This window comes from Diadema setosum, chromosome 5 (genome assembly GCF_964275005.1).
Source record: "Diadema setosum chromosome 5, eeDiaSeto1, whole genome shotgun sequence".
NCBI lineage: Eukaryota > Metazoa > Echinodermata > Echinoidea > Diadematoida > Diadematidae > Diadema > Diadema setosum.
Genome location: NC_092689.1, coordinates 15679134 through 15701074, shown reverse-complemented (window position 1 = coordinate 15701074; position 21941 = coordinate 15679134). Strand labels below are relative to the sequence as shown.

At 39.8% G+C, this 21941-nt stretch overlaps 2 protein-coding genes across 2 annotated transcripts in view; both read right to left on the bottom strand.

The window, feature by feature from the left end:
• Nucleotides 1–21889, bottom strand: part of LOC140228607 (coatomer subunit beta-like) — a 33891-nt gene extending 12002 nt beyond the window's left edge. The window contains exons 1-18 of the mRNA XM_072308844.1: nt 21777–21889; nt 12886–13007; nt 12100–12218; nt 11180–11290; nt 9992–10161; nt 9295–9409; nt 8828–8920; nt 8279–8416; nt 7817–7936; nt 6819–6926; nt 5979–6125; nt 5352–5497; nt 4514–4662; nt 3253–3358; nt 2810–2930; nt 2068–2139; nt 940–1095; nt 197–379 (exon numbers count right to left, since the gene is read on the bottom strand). Of these exons, the coding sequence (XP_072164945.1) occupies nt 197–379; nt 940–1095; nt 2068–2139; nt 2810–2930; nt 3253–3358; nt 4514–4662; nt 5352–5497; nt 5979–6125; nt 6819–6926; nt 7817–7936; nt 8279–8416; nt 8828–8920; nt 9295–9409; nt 9992–10161; nt 11180–11290; nt 12100–12218; nt 12886–12979 (2148 nt within the window). The 5' untranslated portion in view covers nt 12980–13007; nt 21777–21889. The remainder of the gene's footprint in view (nt 1–196; nt 380–939; nt 1096–2067; nt 2140–2809; nt 2931–3252; nt 3359–4513; nt 4663–5351; nt 5498–5978; nt 6126–6818; nt 6927–7816; nt 7937–8278; nt 8417–8827; nt 8921–9294; nt 9410–9991; nt 10162–11179; nt 11291–12099; nt 12219–12885; nt 13008–21776) is intronic.
• On the bottom strand, nt 17644–19657 carry LOC140228573 (uncharacterized). The gene is made up of 2 exons (XM_072308805.1): nt 18239–19657; nt 17644–17679 (listed from the first exon to the last, which is right to left on the bottom strand). The coding sequence occupies exons 1-2, from the start codon at nt 19655–19657 to the stop codon at nt 17644–17646; spliced, it is 1455 nt and encodes a 484-aa protein (XP_072164906.1).
• Nucleotides 21890–21941: the final 52 nt, after the last annotated feature.

The window sequence follows — 21941 nt, the reverse complement described above, 5'->3', positions numbered from 1 at the left end:
CATGAGCATGTACAACTTTTTCTACAGACTTCAATTTCACCGAACAGAGTCTGACACCAGATCAGCCTAGAATGCATGAAGGAGAGGTGCATTCTCTTAATTCATAATGGCATGAGTGTTCTTTAAAATGTCCTAAAAAGTGTCCTAAAAATTCCTTTAAAAATTTAAAAAAATCTAAAATGCTAAAAACTCTGACCTTGTTGAGCTTGGATGTGGAGAGGTCAGCCATCTCCTTCTTGGCTGGTGTTCCCATGGTAGCAAGGGTCAAGCTGAGGGTCAGTTGGTCCTCTGTACTCCCACTGTCCGCTTTGGCCAGCAGCTGTAGGAAGTTGATGGGGTCATCTGCCTGAATACTGCGGGCCTTCTTCTCAAACAGACCCTGTGGGAAAAAAATGGTATGCAGTCCATTTACATGGCGGTTACCTGGTAATACAACTGTGTAATAATTAAAAATAATGAATAAATTGAAGAAAAAAAAAATCATTCCACATGGCAGCCTAAAAAAGGTTGATCCTTTCCATTGTTTTCTGTTGCAATTATGGACAACAAGCTATGAGTAATTTTATCATCTCTTCCTATGACTTACGAAAGAGTTCATTTTTCTGTCATGCGTTTCACCGTGCGTCCTTCTGCCTACCACCACCACCATAACCTTATCCTTAATTTTGGTCTGAAAGATACATTCTACACACTTGATTCATTACTTTTTTGTGTGTATCAATCACTAGCTCATCGTATCAGCCATATGTCATATTAATTTCTACAACTTTATACCAAATACAGTCACAAAAAAAGACATGTTACACCCTAAAATATACTCATAATCAGTAGTTTAACATTCTATGTACAAGACAGAGCGCAAAAAAATTATACACATATGATAACTAAGACTTGATGGGTTAACTGATGGGTGAAATGACAGGATCTGTGCCACCCCACCTTCTGTGCCATCTTGTCCTCCTGCTGCTTGGCCTGAAGCATGGTGTTGAGGGAGGAGCGGCACTCGCTGCTGAAGATTCCTCCAATCAGGCTGTGGCGCTCTGCAAGGACCTTCAGACAGGTGGCAATGCGGTCTACATCATCATCTGTGATGTTCTGTAAAAGAGAGTGATCAAAATATATATGAAATATACTTGTCTGATAAAAGGCTGACACTTCATCTCACAGTAGATGAAAAACATGAATTCCTTCACCAAGATAAGAATTATCCAGATACACACACACACACGCACACCTCCTGTTTCTCCATAATGTACAAATAATTCAACAATGAAAGAATGACAAAGTAGTTAACCCGTTGAGGACGGACAGATTTTGCTACAACACACATTTCCCATAGACACCTGCCCGAGTGTACTCGGGACTTGTCCTCAATGGGTTGAAATAGTTGTCAAATTTACCTAAACTAAATTAACTGGTGATAAAGGAAAATGAATTGTCTGTCTCTTTAAGCAGCTGAATTTTGATTCAGTAATTGACAGAAATAGGTACCGTACTTCTCAAGTTCGGTGAGCCACGCACATATCACACATGTAACAACGTAAGAGAGTGTACACATCAACATAAAACACATAATAGTTGATTTTAAGTTGAAATGTTTTTCATACGGTGAAGTTAACTGCCTGGGACTTTTTTGGGAGTAATATTTCCATTCAAAGCAACACTGTCCCCTCACAATATCAGAATGTGATCACGCTACAGGTAATAACAAAAACTCACGATCTATACAGGGTAAGAGTGATTTTTATCCCAATGTGCTAACACATGGATAATATCGACTGCTCAAGGAGATGCAGCTCTCTTAACCCATTGAGGATGGACTGATTTTGCTACAACACGCATTTTCCATAGACACCTGCCCTAGTATACTCTGGACTTGTCCTCAACAGGTTAACAACAAATGCTTTTGTCTAATACGGGAAGACCTAAAGATTGAAAACAAACAAAAACACAGCACAACACAACATCCACAAGACAATGCAATAACGAACAAAGAACAGTCCAGTTTGATGACACAGTAAGATATTTTATTAGAGTACTCAAACTGTCACACTGAATGCTACTCACCGTTTTCGCCAGTCCTGATTTGCCCAGGTGGATAATGGTGGCCATTATCAACATGGCCTCTGCCAGGAATGCCTATCAGATCAAAACAGAAAACAAAGGTACTGAAAAAAAAAAAGAAATGATGCAAAAGGACTACATGCCAGAGTATGAATAGTTAGAAGAGGTTTTAAAATGAATCATAGTGTTAGGATAGTTTACCTAAGTTATACAAAATATGTGAATTTATACTCTAAATATGTCTCATATTTCACATGCTCTTCAGAACCCAAGTATGGGAGAAAGAAATAAGTACATGTTTATCACTTTTCCAAAAATTTTTTTTTAGTGATTTCTTTGGATGCGATAAACATCTTACAATTTGAGTAACCGGGTAAAGGACTTTTAAGAGTTGCTCATTTTGCAAATATCAGTTGCCTTGCAAAATTTGCAAAAATAAAAATACTGTAAATCACACTGCGTGTACAGTGTATGTAAATGAGCTCAAGTACGGGTGGAGCAAATCTCCACTAAACAGTTTGCAAGATATTAGCAAAACTGTACATAAGCAGTTTGCAAGATATTAGCAAAACTGTACATAAGCAAAGATGGCCTGAGCTTGCTCTTTAACCGTCTGCATGCCACATTATATTACCTCCCCATAAGTTTGTGTGTAAGAGTTGTGCACATTTGATTCATTGGCTCGGAAAGGGTTAAAGCAAGGCACAAGAAGAAGTTAACACACATAGCTTAACAAATGTCTCACATTTTGTCTCTTTTGGTCTTTGGTCAGCTCCAAGTAGCGCAAGGCCAGTTTGGTGAGGACTGTCGCCAGACACGCCCCGACAAAGAAGTCTCCGTCCATCAGGAATCCCCTCAGGGCTGGTCTGAGGGACAAGGGGGAAAAACAGTGGACATTTTCAATTAACTGGTCAGGCTGACATTTCAATTAAAAAAAAAAAAAAAATGTAAAAACACACCAAAAAAACATAAAAGATAAACAACTGAAATTGTGATACACATGTTTGGACAAAATCACATGTTTCTTTTTTTTTTCACCAAATTTAGTTGGCAGCTATCTCTTTGTTTGTCTGGAAGTTATTTACATGTAGCAAAATCAATATTTTTTTCTTATTCCATCAGCATCAAACAAGATTCGAATTGTTTTTCTGTACGCTCACACATGCACAGATCTTTAATGAAACTGACCTATTTTCCTCCGGCTTGACGGCAGTAACACTGAGGGCGCTCTGTGTAGCATATGTTCCCATCTCTGTGACCAGACGTTTGGAAGCAGAAACCTGTACATTTTCCTCTGTGGATGTACATGTAACAAAAAAGTGACATCTTTTAATCTTTGAACTGTGTGCTAGTCTAATTCATGAAACAGGTAAAGAAAATCCTGCAATGACAATGGGCAATGGCCATGCATAAGTTTTTACTGGTAGCACATTTGATATCAAATAATAATTGCAATCACTGGCTATGGACAGTGTAGCAATAAAGAATTTGTGCATTTAGCAAGTGTTTGTGTACTTAGCAAGAGATGGCTAGTAGCCCATGCATATTATGCGCATCATGGGTTAAACAATTACAGTTACCTTATGCACACAATTTCTATTGATACACTCAGACCCATGCATCATCGGTATATAGTCTTCATGGTAGTTTACACAACACTTTAGAACTTGGACTCCCCCTTTCATTCATGTTACACATACAATTGTAGCATTAAAAACAGTGCATTTATCACTGCAATTAATAACAAACAGATTGCTAAACTGTTGACACATACTGAAGGCTCTTAGCTAGAGTGCAATGTGAAATGTATTACAGATTATTCCCCCCCCCCAAAAAAAAAAGGGGGGGGGGAGGCAAACTTGCCAGCCTCTCATCCAGAATTCAGAATATTATAATGCCCAGCTTGGCATACAATTCAATACTGCATTTGCACAGTATTATGCATTTTCTTGCTCCAGTGCCACAGTACTTATGTATGACTCGGGCAGAAGGAAATAGAATCATCCATTAGAAGGGATTGAAATGCTATGGAGAGACTATTAAAGGACTTTTATGACAATGTATTTCAAACCCCAAGTTTCAACATCCTTGCATATTCTCAATGACAATAGTCATAACTTGACATATTATGTGGGTTAGGGCAAAGTTCTTTGAGAATCAACACCACACCTTTAGCACAAATTTTCCTCTGCAGTAATTTTGCGACATCACCAACTAGCCCATATCAAGCACTTTTAGCTAGCTAGCTCACTAGCTTTGCACAACTACATTTGTTTATGCAGACATGGCATTATCGCACATCATAAGCTCTAATCTTTGCACATGCTGTTTTTCTCACTTGCTAAATATTTACACAATAAAAGTGTTTTCCAGAGAGGGAGACTACAAGTCCCCTATTACATAAGTAATGGCTAGGAGGAGGAAAAGGAGGAGGAGGAGGCATCCTTACCATCCGTGTTTTCACCAGCTGCTTTCCTCATCTCATCCTCCACGATAGGGATCTCTCCCAGGAGGTTGCGCACTTCAGTCATCAGGCTCTGGATGTCGTTGATGGTTGTACAGTACTCCCCAAGAATCCACAGAGCTGCTCGGTGGATCCTGCAAAGAGGGCGACGCATATTCCCATAGGTGGGACTGACATATGGAGTTGCTTCGTGAATAAATACTGGGCACATTCACCTAGAGAACACCTTTTTTTTTTTCTCTCATCACAGGATTGTCATTGAGTACCTCACTACCTCCCCCCCCCCCCCCCACGTAAACTAATATTCACTGGGTCTATTCCTTTAAAAATACAATTTATTCATAGCATAATAATAAAGAATTTCCCATTGAGACACACAAAGCACTAAAGAACAAAGGGTCCTTTGAGTGCATACACGTGTATGATATTGATGAAACTGACTAACAAGTGCTCAAATTTGTTATTGTAGAGTACAGCAATGAGAAATCTATATTGTTCACTCATTTTCAAGAAGCAAAATTATCAATCCTCATTTGACAGCAAAAATGCTATAAACTTACGAACAAACTTTGCAAATTGCCAGCAGTACTATGAATTGCTAAAATAATTCCAAGCACATTCGAATGAAGCAGACATTCATCATACTTGTACTAGTTACATGGACCAATACATGCAAAAACCTAATTTAGACATATGCAAGATCATATTTATGCGCTATGCATGTGTTGCTAAAGTCATGACTAGCACATGGCTTGCTCAGTTTGCAAAAATAAAAGCCCTTTGCGATGCATGGTGTAAACCATATATACTTAATAGTACTTACTTGACAGCCTTGATGGTCGGGAATACTTCCAGAAGTTTGCTGATGATGAGAGGCTTGAGCTGTTCGAATCGCTGGATCGCCTCTCGGATGAAGACCAGAACATCGGCTGCTGCCAGCTCATTGGTATCACTCAGGAACTCCATCAGCTGTGGAGAAGACATCGTAAATAATCTTTGACCTTCTTTTCTTATATCTGCCTTTATTGTGCTTTCCATATTTCATCTTTGTATTAGTATACTGCACAAAAACTGACAAAATCTATAATTTTCTCTGCAGCACAATTTTCTTCTTAGCTTTTCTTGCATGTCCTCTTCAGCAGATAAACTCAGTCTGTGCCCAAATATTTGAGGGTAATGACAAGTAGTGAAATGTTGTGCTCAAAACAAATGGAACGCTGCTCAACACCTACATCACAGTCACCACTTTGTCTCATTCTCTGATTTTTGACAATTCTTCATCTTTTCTCATGTTTAACTTTGTTCCAAAATTTTCAATGATTTACTTCACCGATTTTTCTGTTTTCATACAGAGTAACTTTATATCAGGATGGAATTTCCCTTTCAACCTCTTGACCAAAACTATCACTTAATGGACACAGCAGAATGTGATCTCCATGGCAACACTCACCAGAGGGATGATGGTGGCTGCCACGTCAGGGAACTTGACGCTGCAGGAGTGCAGGGTTCTCACCAGCAGTTGCCGGTACTTGCCTGTGTCCTCATGTTCGCCCACGTTCTGGGTCTTGCTCACCTCCTTCTTCAACACCAACACCATCTGTCACCAATGGATAGTTGAAGCGAGGTGTCAGTATCGATAAACCATTATCCATACTTGCATGCTATATTGTTACTTGCAGCATACACATGTTTGTATGACTACACAAGCTCAGAAAAAGATGCTCATATGACTGGGTTATTTGTTGTTGTTTTTTTCTTGGAAAGTAAATCCAAGCTTTCATACCTGTTGAGAATGAACTGTTATGCGAAAGGAAAAAGATGCTACATGCATTTCTATGCAAGCAATGAAAGATAAACATTTAATTTACTTCCCCATATTCCCTTTGTCTTTCAGGATTATCACACTTCAGTGAGAGAGGAAATGTTTCAAGAATATATGTTGTATCTGATATTCTCTACAGCATGAAGAACTGAATCCAATTTAGATAACAGTAATAACATGGCAGTTCTATCATCAATGTGTCATTAGAAGCTTAGCCACACAGGATACAACGAACCTCTTTTCATACCAACTACAAGTACATTCACACACAAAAATAAATATGTAGTAGGCTAAACAAGTACAAACAAATAATAACTTATAATCTAATAAACAAATAATAAAAACAAAATAAATGGTGTCAAATAGAATAAAATGCATTTCTTTGGTGGAAAGTCACTGATAACTTCCACATTGCCTGTCTTTTTTTATAGTCAACATGTTTTCAAGTATATCAAGGAGATGACTTACCTCCTCAACATTCCTTGATGAAATGAGGTCAAGGGCGAGATCAAGTGTCTTACGTCTGACCTCCAGGTCTGAGGCCGAGAGGACACGCAGGATGTCCATCACAAGTTCCTGCATTCCACAGAAAGGATTGAAACGGTCAAATTGGAATGGCGATTTCATTAAAACATTCCAGGCCTATATTAGGTTTGGTTAATTCACATCGTCATGTATTGATGTTGACATAAAATGCATTACACAAAAAGGGATGTAACAGTCAAATTGAATGTGCCATTTCATTCAAACACTCAAGGCCCATATCAGGTTTGGTTAATTCATATGTATCCCATGTTGATGTCGAATACTTGTGCAGGCGGATAGAGGGAAGAGCCTTATATTTGGAAACAACAGACCCGGGGGCTAGCACTCACCCGAGTATCGTAAGTTCATCTTCCACATATGGTGCCCATTTATACAAACATACATTCTATCACCCTAGTGATAATACCAGACAGGTTTGGTAAAAAATTTGACCATGTACTTTCACAAAGATTAAAAAAAATATGAAAATTGAACCTTAATTAGTCCCCCCCCCCCCCCCCACATACAAGTGTATACCATGAAAAGACTTGAAGCTACAATCACCAATGTACTTGGACATTACATGAACATAGCCTCGTCACCATGGGTTCTGGAGAGGATCTAATAAACTTCCCTAATTAATCGGGGGGGGGGGGGGGGGCACAGTGCCCATTTAAACAACTTGAGATCCTATGACCCTAGGGAAGCTACCTGCCAAGTTTGGTGAAAATACTTCATGGGGTTTCCAGAAGAAACTGGAAATTAAAAAACAGTTAAGGCAAAACACACATAGCTCTCTTGAGTATTTGGCTCAGGGACTTAGGTGAGCTGAAAAAAAAAATCAATTGATAGCATTTACAACTCATCACACAAGTGTGCACTCAACACATATAAATCACTCCTCACTGTTTTCATGAATGGCTACAAAAGTTGTTTCTTACCTGCAGGACCTTCTCATGGGCAGGCTGATCCTTGAGGGAGATGAGTCTATCTAGCACAATAAGTTTCACATTGTTGTCACTCTCCTTGATGATTAGATCAATGTAGCATGATGCTGCAGCCTGGAAGGAAGGGATGTAGAAATACTTTGTCAGTTACTTGGCAACTGCATTTGGTTTTCTTTGATCAAATTGGAAATGCACATTCCTAAACAAATGAATAAGGGTCGAGAACTGTCAAATTCGGGATCCTACTGTCATACATAGAAAAAGACATGCTAAGCGAATGGAAAGTTGCTGGACATGTACGCCACGTTGCCAAATATTGCAGAGTTTGCAGGCACTGAAGTCTTTAAAGTTATGCCTACGTAAATGGAGTTATGCCACCTCGAAAATATTTTTTACAAAGAGGAAAAACATCACTATAGCATGCAGTTTGCTAATTTTAGGCCATCCACTGCCTACCTTGACTGCAGTCGGGGCGCTAGAAAGTGTGACAAGGGTGCCAGCAGCTTCGTAGCGCACGGCTGGGCTGGACGACTGGAGGAGGTTGTAGATGCACCGAATGAAGCGAGCACGCTCAGATGGGTTAGCATGGCAAACCTGGGGAAAATATGTAGACGACAATGTTATCACCATCAAGAGCATTTCGCTTACATGGATTGCTACGGGTATTAAATGGTTTTACAGCCCTTGAGGAAAATGCCACATCAATATGAAGGAACATACAATGTTTCCTGTACACTACGGAAATAAAGATACCTTTGATTCAGATATACAAATTAAAGCAAACTTTAAGTGATCTACTTGTAGTGATTGAACAGCAGTCACATAAACATGATATATACACAAACAAAATCATGCAATATCCAATAGCATACACACAGACAGATTTCAGTGCAAAATATCAACTTGTGAATAACTTGTGTACTGGTATAAATCTGGGAAATCTTAATTTGTGATAACTCTTTTACAGGCACTTATACGTAATGAGTAATGAATGCTACTTCTTACCTTGTAAACCAGTTCAACAATGACAAGCTGAAGGATGTCATTGAAGGAGTGGATTTGATCAATGCAGGTGCTCAGGTAGTCCAGGGCTCTTTCCTAGAAAAAAAAAAAAAAAAAAAACATGGGGAGGGGGAGGTGTGTTAGAACATGACATGTTTAACCCATTGAGGGCTGACTGATTTTGCTACAACAAGCATTTCCCGTAGACACCTGCCCAAGTATACTCGGGACTCGTCCTCAACGGGTTAAATATATCAAGTGTGACATTAACATGTGGTCATGCAGATGCCATTCTTGCTACACTCATATGTAATCACATAAGACTAAAGTTCTAAAACTCCATATTGTGAAAATTTCTGTCCTGTTTGACTCACACGATACAGCTTCATGTAAGGTCCTATTTAGTCATAAACTCTAGTCCAGCATATCTATGTGTCAATCAAAATTTTCTTCTGCTTCCTATGGCTCACTTGGTCAACATGAATCAGCATCATGAAGGCGTTCCTCTTGGAGGATGCATCTTGCTCTTGCTCCAGGAAGTTGTGGATAAGCTCGGGTGCATCCGGGATCAAGGTGTCAAAGCTCCTGTGCAGCAGAGATAGACGTACCTCAAAAATTCATGTCAGACTGATTTTTTACTTCAAGGGGAATGAAACCCAAATATATATGAGGATTGAGTGAATGCTGCAATATCAGCAGAACGTATAAGTGAAGTTTGAGGAAAATCAGACAATCCATTCAAAGTTAAGAATCTTTAATTTTGGTGCCGCCATCGCCAGATGAGAAGACTACAACAGTTTGTATAAAAGTACAATGTACTACTACATTGTAAATCTTAACTATGTTTCAAGGCTTTACTGCCTAATAATGCAACACAAAAGATGATCACTCAGTGAAACACATTAACCTTGGTATGTCAATAATCTATATAACCAAGCCCACAATTATTATCAGGTAAAATGCAGAAAATGGACAACTTGTGTATGAGACTTAAAAATGGTGAACTGTGACACTAACAAAAGCTCTACGTACAGGAAAGCGAAAATAAGATAAGTCTTACGTTTAAGGGACAGGGAACATACAGCTGTACATACAAGCTACCCTGCCCAAAGAATGAGCCTGAATACACAAGCGCATCACGCAACGAGTGTCTCTCACAGAACTCACTTGTAGATGGTGAAGATGGCAAGGACCGCGTTGCGGCGCACGTAACTATGGCGATGCTCCAGGCATGCCCTGATGGCAGGCATCAAGGGCTCTAGGAGTTCTGCCTCCTTCAGCTTGCAGAGGAAGCGCAGAGTAGAGCCACGGATGAACTCATTTGGGTGCTGGAGGTCCTGTACCAGTCAAGGAGAAATTTCACCAAGCTCAATGAATGTTTGTTTGCATTCCTTATGACAACAAGTCATCTGAATAACCCATATTTACTGTCGCTGCACTTTTATAGTACTGCTGTTCTTCCATTGGGACAAGATGTATGTATTGTGTGTATTTGGGGTGAACCACTTCACTCCCAGGTTTAAATGTAATTTGCTCTTTCCCATGAGTGAATGAAGCAAAATCTTTTACATGTGTGGGTTGTGACTCTCACGCAAGGGACCTCCATGTTATGTCCTAACCAAGGGGCCAGAATGCTTTGCCTCTAGTACAGGGGACAGTACGATAACATATAACATTACTCAGCAAACTTGCTGGGACTCACAGCCCTGTCATTTCACTGCAAGACAGATACATTACCAACTGAGCCCCCACTGCCCTTGCTGGTTAAAGAGAAGGAACTACACGTCTTTATTGGGTGTCATAGTTAAGCACATCTATAAATGTCAGCGATCATATTCCTAAATGTGCAAAAAAGCATAACATAGAGAATGAAAAAGTACCACTCTGTCTTTGATAATGTAAATGTCAAATGTAAGCTCCACTCTATTCTCCTATGAAAGGCGTATTTGTACAGAGCTGATAAAATTTTCCCATTCCCGTATTTGCTTTCCCTTGCAAGTAAATTGGTTATGGCTATACAAACATTCACTGAAAGAGATCGAGCAGTTTGATCATCAAAGCAGAGAAAATATTATCATAGTTAATCTGCTGGTTTACTCTATATACATGAACACACTCAAAAAATATCAGAATCTTGGTTGATATGGCTCTGAACTGCACTATTCATATTCTCTGCAAATATCAATGTTTTTTTTAATTTTGTTTTTTTCACTGAAGACAGATAGTGTTGGTTGCCGTTGTTATTTCTCAATAATGTTATACTGACACAGGCCATTAGCAAACAGACCCACCCCAGAGGACTGCAGTTGCAGAGGGCCTCCAGGTAGCGGTTACCATGGTGATGGGATGACTTACCTTCCTGTATGCATCACAGACAAGGATCATCTCCTGCAGAAGTTTGCCGTCTGGGTGAGTCTTTGGCACAATTTCCCAGAAGATCAAGAGAAGCTTCTTGATTGTGTGGTCCTTTTGAGAATGAGATAATGGAAGATGTATTAGTCACAGTAAATATACATTGTAGTAATGGTGAGGCAAAGACAGGCACGTCCAAGAAGAAACTGAACCATGTTTTGATGGATAATAAAATCAGTGCACTAATGATGCATTTACATTCCAAAGAGTTACATCTTACTTTCTTGATGCTTCTTGTGTGGTTAAAGGACAAGTTCACCTTCATAAACATAAGGATCGAGAGAATGCAACAATATTAGTAGAACACATCAGTGAAAGTTTAAGGAAAATTGGAAAATCGATGCAAAAGTTATGAATTTTTAACATTTTTGTGTTGGAACCGCTGGATGAGAAGACTACTACAGCTTGTGAGTCATATGCGTACAACAGTAAAAAGAAAATGTAAAGAAAATTCAACATATTTTCACTTTTTTCGCATAATAAAAGAGCACTTGACTTCCCTCTTTCTAAAGGCAGGGGGAATAATATTACCCATAACATTTGTCGGTAACGAGTCGGGGGAATGTGTACTTTTTTCCAAAGATGAAATTTTGTGAAATTCTCTTTATATTTTCCTTATATTGTTGTACGCATGTGACATCTAAGTTATTCACACACTGCAGTAGTCTTCTCATCCAGCGGTTACTGCACAAAAACTTCAAAAATTCATAACTTTTGAACGGATTGTCCGATTTTCCTTAAACTTTCAATGATGTGTTCTACTAATATTGCTACATTCTCTCAATCCTTAAATGTTTATGAAGGTGAACTTGTCCTTTAATGTCATGTTTTGTTTCAAACTCGGGCATTATTTTAATGCTTACCTTCAGAGGAAGTAGGAAGCGGATGACGTGCATCAAAATACCAGGAAATTTTTCTCCATTGAGAATCATGTAGATGAGTTTCTTGAGAGCCTCTGTCTTGGTTTTGGTATCCCCCTTTTCTGTAGACAAAGTAAAACGTAGGGCACAAGTAGTAACTACAAGACTGAAGATGAGTTAACATTAAAAGGAAAAGAGACCAACAGATTTCATCTGGATGTATCCACAGAATACTTGTATGACTGAAGGATCTGTATCTTGCATTCATTCATCTTTGCTTTCATAAGAGGGACTGGAATATTATTATTTCTGTACATGATATCCATGTTGTTAAAACACATACAGGACTGTCTAGCAGAAAGTCTGCCCAAGTTTCCCATGTGCATAAAAACTATATCAATCACTAGAATCAACAACTACATGTCTACTTCTACATTTGATTGTAGCAATGTCAACACCTGATACCAAAGTGACTTGACAATCTTGTCAGCATTTGAAACGTTTACTCTTTGTATTCTTGTCCATGCATGGGTTCATTTCATATACCTTGTTTTCTTCACTTCCAGGTCCAGAAAAAAATCATCTCATGACACACTAACAAGATTTTTACCTTTTTCTCCCATTTACAGAATTTCTCATTCCATTGTGTGTACACTGTAGTCGTTGCATGGGTGGTCTTACATGTTTATCAATGCATGCACACTGTCACAGAGTGATGTCATTCATCCAAACACAAAGACCCTTGACAGTGCATGTATTTCAAGATGTGCTTTTTACTACTGTACTTACCTATGTCATTCTTGAGTTGCATCTCATTTGGGGGCTCCACATCCATGTTCATGTTAATCAACGTGTAGCATGGCTGCTCCAGTGCAGTCGACATCTTGGATTCTTGTGTGCTTCAATCAAATCTGTTAATAAGCCAAGGTGTTGTCAATGCATCATCATCAAAAACAACAACAAAAACCCTAGAAACCACATTTGAATAATGCTTAGGGTGAACATGTGGAGTTATGTAAATTATCCTCTTTAATTTGATACTTTATTCATGTTATTTTTCAATTTTGATCATATTTTACCAATGCCTCAACGTTGAACTTCAGTCTGAAAAATTATGGCCCTATCTTGTTTTATGCACAGACAACAATAAAATGCTTGTTAAAGGAGATAAACAGTTTGTACACTGCCCGGGAGCATGCTATCGCTGACATTAAATGCAAGAGCAATCGTTCAAACACCCTAGCTACTAGCACTTCACGTTTCAGGTACATGTATATCTTATTCAGATGACCCAACCGCTCAACTTAACGAATAACCATGTTTAAGCCACTGAAACAAGATTAAAGGGAACCTAAACCCAAAGAGCAATGTGGATTGAATGAAAGCAGCAACATTAGTAGAACACATCCGTGAAAGTTTGAGGAAAATCAGACAATCAATGCAAAAGTTATGAATTTTTACAGTTTTGGTGTTGGAACAGCTGGAGCCTGGATGAGGAGACTACTAGAGGTTATTGCGTATGAGTGGACAACAATTATAAAGAAAATATAAAGAAAATTCCGAGAAAAAAAAAAAGTAACTTTTCTAGAATAATGAAAGAGCACTTGACTAACTGCTTTCAGAAAGCAGGGGGAATAATTACTACCCTTAACATACATATCAGTATCAACTTGATGGAATGTGTAATTTTCATGACAAAAAAGAATTTTTGTGACATGTTTCATGTCACGGTTTGGACAACTTTTAGCTGCATACTTTCACCTTCATTTCCAACAATCAAAGGTGTGCAGAAGTTTAAAATATCTTTTTGTCTGTTACTGCAAATTGGTTAAAAGTAACCACATAACCAAATTCACCATTTACACCCAGAAATAATAACAGTGAAGATCTTGAAATGAGAGTAAACTGATGTCACTGAACGCCGACCCTGTACAAACCTTGAAGTAGTAATCCCTTTCAGAAGCTCCTTGGAACGATCCTGGGATGGTATCAATTTCTTCATTTCACTTGTACAATTATTCTTTCTTGATCCTTCCTATTCATCTTTGCTTTCATCAAGTTCTGATTCATGTCTCATTCTCTTATTCTATGGAGTGTTGGTTTTGTAATATATATATTTCTTTGGTTCTGCTTTTCTTTTCAAACATATCCATCTCTCCACTGCCTCCTTGACCTTTACAATGTAATTCTCTTCTTTCTTTCCTTCCATTGTTTTTTGTTTTCATCTTAAGTGTACTTTCTATTTTGAAAACCTTTTGCTTCATTTTTTTTAAAGGTTTAGCTTTTTAGTACCTGTTCATTAATTTCCTCCACCCGTTTCCTATCCTTTATCTCTATATTCTTCCACCCTTGTCTTAAAACATTATTCACAATCTTATTACACACACGAACACACACAACATGAACAACAACCCCAAACTTCAATCAGTCACTACTGTATTTAAAGACTCAATACAAGATGAGGGAAAAGCCGAAAAACAGGTTTATCTTTTTGAAGGTACCATAGCCTCAAAGGATAGAGGAACTTGCTGTGATTGCTAGTATGAGATTGCTATATTCAGAACAATGGCAGCAGCGCTTGCCGTGCGCACTATGAATATGATGGACAATGATGAATGTGTTTTGTATACTAACAGACTAATAGAGCCTTTATTAGAGGGGTCTACCGTATGCTGCTGCGCCAATGCGCCCTCTGCTCCTGTGCAATGCAGTTATCACAGAGTGAACTAGAGTAAAATACTCTGTTTGCGGCAGTTTAAGGGTTTTTCCACACTGTAAACAAATCAGGCAAATCATTTTCATCTACATGTACTCCATATGTCATACATAAGATTATTTATAAACGCTATTGTTATAAAAAAAGAATTGACAAATGACAAACGCAGTTGTCATGGTCATGATTTACCAGAGCAAAACCCGGCACAATTTTTGCCGATATGCACTGTAGTAGCTCTGCTTGCGGCACGATGTACAATGTACAATTCCTATGCAATATGCACATGCTCCATGATCTTCAGCTGAACACCTTTGCATGTCTCGCGAACATTGCGTAAGCGCCAATTCCCATCGCAAAAGCATGTGAAAATAGCAGGCGCACAAGCACCTTGCTCCTCCTGCAAACAGGGATCACAATTCTGGTGGTGTTGTTGATATATTTCTCGTGTTTTTCTCATTTTTTCGATGGTAACATCCACTTTCCAAAAAAAAAAAAATGGCGGCCCATATCGGCTCGCGAAAGTTCTATTTTACATGAGGATACATTTTCAAAAATCCATGAACATCACATCATCAGGAAAACAAAAAATCCAGTTTCTTACTAATCTTAGAGTACAGACCCTTGTTTCTTAACTGTTCTGGTAAGAGGTACCGAAAATGAAAATTTGGACACGATATGTCGTCATTTAGGTGAAAAAATTTTCACTTTAGTCGGAGATTGTGCCCATTTTACAGTCCACACGACGCGACAGACGCAATATGGACATACATGGCATGGTTGTTAATGTTGATTGTTGGATTAGTTATTAGCAGTAGGGTAACATCCCCAGTATTCGGTCACTTAAGCTTTTTTGCAATATTTTTCAAACTAAAATAATAGGGGCCTACATAAATGTACATACAGTTGAACCTCTCTTATCCGGCCTCCCTTTATCCGGATCTCTCTATTATACGGACGCAATCTCGCCGTGATTTTTTTTTTTTTTAATACATGTAATGACGGGAGGAAAGGGGGATTCCCAACTCCTTGAGAACTCCTACACAAACACACATGAATTACATATTACTTCCACCTCTATTTTGGGGTCTGTTACTGAGTGTAACAATGAAAAGGTTGCAGTATATACATTACTACATGTGGTACTACAATGGGCTACATCAGTACATGTGTATGTACATGTATAAAGCATTGAGTCTCCCGTATCCGGCCAAATCCCTTATCCGGATGAGCCCCGGTCCCGACTTGTCCGGATACGAGAGGTTCAACTGTACATCATATCTATAGCAATGTATGTGAACTATATCAAATTTCTTTAATCTCAACTTACATTTTGTTAAATATCTCACAGAATTAATTGCATAAAATCCTGAAATATTTCACCATGAAAATTCCCCAGTATACGGTCACCGGCACCAGTATTTGGTCACGCGATGTGCACGTTCAAAGTCAATGCGTGTTCAAGACAGCTGAAAAATGCGCGCGCACACTACCTTGTTGGCGCAAAATTGCATCAGGGACGTTGTGGCGACCATTGGTGACCGAATACTGGGGCCTCGGCACTTGCATTCAACTGTTCATTGGGACACTGTATCGGCACGTACCGAAATTTTGTTTTTCTTTTGCGTTTTTGAGGATACCATTACACTCCAAGCTTGCGATATTAAGCGAAAAATCCCGCGACAGAAAGGCGTATTTCTCGATTTTTAGCGCTTTTTTGGCGACCTGTACTCGTAAAACTGGGCCTTATCCGCGCGCTCTTTTGGAAAGTAGCGCCGATTCTGCACTTTTGACGGTAAATAAAATTTGGGATTTTGGATGGATTTTTGGAGGGGGCTAAGGGAGTTTCCTGTTGTGAATGAGTGTACAAGTATGTGAATTAATGTGATTTGCATGTGTTGTGACAGTTGAACTTACTGGCTGGTGACTTGACTAGTGATAAGTGACCGAATACCAGGGGCTGACCGAATACTCTGCCCTTACCCTATGTTCTGTACGTTACGTAGATCTTGATCTTGATCTTGATCTTGATGGTGTACGTTGATCAGCCCTGGTAGAGCAACACTCAACTTTGGTTCATAGGTCATGGTAGGAGGGACATTACTCAAAATGTTTAGATAGTGTATCTTTGAATAAACGTGGATCAGCTATATTGGTTATTGCTTGTGGTAAGGAATTCCAGTATCTGGTGGTTCTTGGGAAAAATGAGTGTAGATGGAGATCAGTTCTGGAAGTAGGGAGCTTAATTTGAAGAGGCTTCCAACTCCTGGTCCTTCTAAGTGGTTCAGGGTTGAATTCACCATGTCTTTCGAAGGGCAAATCAACCAGGCCGTAGATTATTTTATGCATGGATATGATACTGTTCATATGACGCCTATGTTCCAGGGTAGGTAGTTTGATATTCTGGAGCATGGTTGTTACAGAGCTTCCATAATTGTAATCGTTGGTTATGAAACGGGCAGCTTTCCTTTGTATAGCTTCTACTTTTTGGATATGCCTCAAAGTGTGCGGGTCCCAAACAGGGCTACAATACTCCAGGTGAGGGCGGACTAAACTCTTATATGCCTGCACTTTGACATTAAGAGGGGCTCTATGGAGGTTACGCCGTAGAAATCCGAGCATACTGCTTGCTTTGTTGGTGATGTTGTCAATATGTGTATTCCATTTCAGATCCGATGACAGGGTTATTCCCAAATACTTGTGTTGTGACACCTCTGCAAGGCGATGACCGTAGAGTGTATATGAAGTTGGAATAGTGGTACGCCTTTTTGTGAAGTGGATCATCTGGCATTTTGGCAATTTGAATGACATTAGCCACGTTTTAGCCCACTTTTCTAGGCGCTGGAGGTCATTTTGGAGAACAGCACCATCTGACGGTGAACGGATTTCATGGTATAGAATACAGTCATCGGCATAAAGACATACTTTGGACTCAATTCCAGATGGAAGATCATTGATGTATATTAGGAATAATAGGGGTCCAAGGACTGTCCCCTGTGGGACACCTGAAGTTACCTGAGCAGGACTGGATTTTGCCCCTTCGATTACTACTGATTGCTCTCGTTTTGTAAGAAATGCGGATATCCACTTGTGCAGACTCCCTGTGATACCATAGTGGGTGATCTTCTTCAATAATCTACGGTGTGGCACAGTGTCAAAAGCTCTAGCGAAATCCAGTAAGATAGCATCCACTTGCTTGACACTTGGGTTATCACAGGCATCCGAGATGCTTTGGATGGTGGTAATCAGTTGGGTTTCACAGGATCTTTTGGATCTAAATCCGTGTTGATAATCAGATAAAACATTGTGGTCCTCAAGATGATTTATAACATGACTATATACTATATGTTCCAGAATTTTACAGCAGACTGATGTCAGTGATATCGGCCTGTAATTTGTTGGATCTGAGCGCTTCCCATTTTTAAATACTGGGGTGATGTTGGCCCTCAGCCATCCGCTGGGAAGTGTACCTCTTTGGATGCTAGTATTATACAATTTTGTGAGTATGGGTGTTAATTCTGGAGCACACTGTTTCAGCACGAAGGGTAGGATTCCGTCAGGACCAGGGGCCTTGTGTGGTGATAATCCCTCTAGTAGCTTCAAGACTCCATCGGGATTGATCAGGAGAGTTGTGATGGGTGGTAGATTCGCACCTCTTAGTCCAGGGATGGGTCCACGGCCTTCTTTTGTGAATACTGATTGGTATTCTTTATTCAGTAGTTCAGCTTTGCCAGCAGGGTGAGTGACCAGATTCTCTCCTTTTTGTCCTTTTTGCAAGGCAGGGATTCCGCAACGATTGCCACGTTTGGTTTTGATATACGACCAGAATTTCTTAGGGTTGGAACGCAGTGACTCAAAGATGGTGTTCGACATATACTGTGCTTCTGCCTTGCGAAGAGCCTTACGGACATCTGATCTCAGTGATCTGTAACGTTTCCAGTTGGCGAGACGATCTGTTCTTTTAGCTGTATGGAAAGCTCTATCCTTTCTGCGGATGAGGCGTTTAAGTTGAGAGTTCATCCAGGGGAGATTATATCTTGAAGAAGATAGTTTGGAAGGTATGTATTTGTCAGTGATATTCTGAATAAAGTTTTCAAAGCTTTGCCAGCTGTCCTCAATGGAGTTAACTTCACAGTTTTGGATGAAGGGATCTTGAAAGTTTTTGATATCCTGCTTCATACTGGTAACATCTGCCTTGTGGTAAAGGTAGACCTTGTGTCTGGTGTGGCGTTGTGGAGTATGATCCACATCAGCTTCTGCAAGGAGGATGGAGTGGTCACATAAACCAGGGGCTGTGAGAAGTGGCACAAAGATGTCTGGGTTGGAGACTAAAAATAGCTGAAGAATGTTTGATACATGATGCACTTCTGTCTGATGAACATGGTTGACTTCTTTAGCCATTTGGTGCAGTGAAAAGTCATTGATGATGTCCAACAGGGAGGTGGATATGTCTCTAGGATACGTGCAGGCATTTGCAGATTTCCGACACATACTGTCCCAGTCTATGTCAGGGATGTTAAAGTCGCCCCCCAACCAAATAGTAGGGTTTTTAGAGAAATCAATCTTTTCAAGTGAGGCACGCAGCTGTTGCAGTGGTTCAGTACCAGAGCTTGGGGGTCGATAGAAGACTCCAATATAAATTGGCTTCCTATTAAATATCTGTATTTTTATCCAGAGGATTTCAGCATCTACATTCAGCTCTTCAATTTCGATGGCGATTAGGTCGTTCCTGACCGCAATCAAGACTCCACCACCTTTCCCCGCTCTCCTGTCTTTTCTGTAAGCAGTGTAGTCAGCGGGAAGAAACTCACTTGTGTTGATGCTAGGTGTCAACCATGTTTCATTCATGATAATAATGTGTGGTTTGTGAGTAATCAAGCTTTCATGTAAAATACATGACTTATTAACTACACTCTGACAATTTAAAATCATAACTTTTAATTTCTTAGAGGAGTTGGTATTCCCTTTTCCAGCATGCCCAGGTCTTCCATGACATTGGTTGAACAGGGGACTACTTGGTTGATTAAACACTGGCGATGAAGTATGGAGTGGGTTACCGATAAAGGACGAGTCAGAGGAGTCGGTCGACTCATTACTGCTAATGCTTGGCTGTGATGTGTGCTCACTCTCATCAGATAAGGAAGAAAATCTGTTACTGTCTTCAAAGGACTTTGATAAAAGAAACAGGCTGGAAGCAAAATTTGGGAGGCCACAGTTATCACAACACCAGGAATATGATTGATGATTGGAGAGGATGTGAAACATGTCCTCATTCATACCTATACATGTCCTATGCATCCATGTTTCACAATGGTCACATACGATGCAGTCTTGGTTCCATCTAGCTGCTCTGGAGCACACGCCGCAAGGATACTTGGGTTGACGGGGACCAGGATTTAATTGTACATCACCTGACATGTTGATTAGAGTCATTGTAAGGAAGACTTGCGAGGCCAGGACGGTTTTGTAGGCAAAAATAGTATTGTCAGAACTCACGAGAAGTACCATTGATGTGCAGTAGATTGAATTACACACTGAAATTTTTTTCTTGTGTGTAGATGAAGAGCCTGGCAGGTGTTCAAAGTAATGCCAAGATTCAATAGGCTGAGATGGGTACTGACCCATTCCAATGTACGAAGATAATAACAGACTCGACATTGTGTATGATGAAGGGTGGGCATAATGATAAGTGTACACATTGCAGCCACTAGAAGATGGCATACTTCTGTACAGCAGAGATTGATTGAGCTCACTGGTTACATTTGGATTGCCTTTCTCCATACTTGGTGGTGAGGAGTAAACATTTCTTTGTTCCGCCTGGCTATCTGACATGCGCAGGGAAACCTCGTGTATGAACAGTGATGTAGACACAAGGAGGATGACGTGTAAACAGTTTGAACTTGCCATGTCTAAAACACAGTAAGCTTATCGTACACTCAAATAATATTTCCGTTGAAACTTCAAACAGTAACAATGAGATTCAAAAATTACTGAAGGAGGATGATTCCATGGGTACTCCAATCATACAAACTCACTACAAATTGTATATCACAATTACTTCACTACGTCACTTATTTGCTACCTTTTTCAAATAATATATCAGAATTTCAAAACCAAAATCAAAAGAAATTGTCAAAAACAAAAGAAAAAGAAAAATAAGCTCCAAACTATACTATAAATGTGTGCACACTTGGGAGACAGCAAAAACGATGAGTATCGTGGCTGCGCAGGTGGGTGACCAGCAGCAAAAATCAGGATGTAGGGAGACTTATTTTGTCGGTACTTCTGGTTTCTTCTTAATCAGTTAATACATGTAAATGAGATACGTCTCCGCCGTTTCCACGAAAAAAAAAGATGTACAAAGCATACACTTCAGAGCCAGAGGGAAAAACAGTGATAGCACACAGCAGTAGTGGTGTAACACTCGCAGTGTCAAAGAGAACAGTTAATATGTGATGTAATTTGTGCGTAATCTCGAGTAGACTCGAGTGAGTTTGTGCATGTTGGGACTCCATTGGCATGATTGGGAGATCAATTGACCAGGTTGACTAGGACGTGTGAACACTACACTACACTACACTACAATGGTTTACTTACCATTGCTTACGTGGAGCAAATTTACATTTTCTGGACCTTCATCCAGCTCTGCTCTGGGGGTCTGAAGCTCTAACCTCCAGTACAAACACAACTCGATACTCAGTAAGTGGGACTGCGGTGGGAATCGTACTATGGTATTGGCATAGCACTCAACGATCAATGCCAGTGGCAACTGCAATGGTCTAGGACTCCTGTCCAGGTCTAGTCTAGTCTAACTGTGTTACACGTTACTGGTTACTGATCAAGTGTTAGTCGGCACTACGGAGAACGACGGCCGTGGGTTTACAGTCACTACTCACACATCACATGTCCGATTTTGTATTTTAGTTAGGCAAATGAATAAATGACAAACAGAAAAGGCAAAACATACCGGTAAATTTCAGTTGTATGGAGATCCTTCTTCGCTTACAGTTTTACACACATAATAGTAGAGAATCGACACGTATAACGGCTACTAGCTGGCGGCGCCGCGCCGATAAGGTGTCACTCATCAACGTGGCGTTTTTTCGTCATTAGAGCAACAGCGCCATCTATT

Bases quoted from the DNA above. Each gene is read 5' to 3' on its own strand.
- LOC140228573 (XM_072308805.1), bottom strand. From the start codon at position 19,657: ATGAATGAAACATGGTTGACACCTAGCATCAACACAAGTGAGTTTCTT. The intron at 17,680-18,238 runs GTATTTAAAAAT...GTTCACCGTCAG, and splicing joins TGAGGGCCAACATCACCCCA to ATGGTGCTGTTCTCCAAAAT.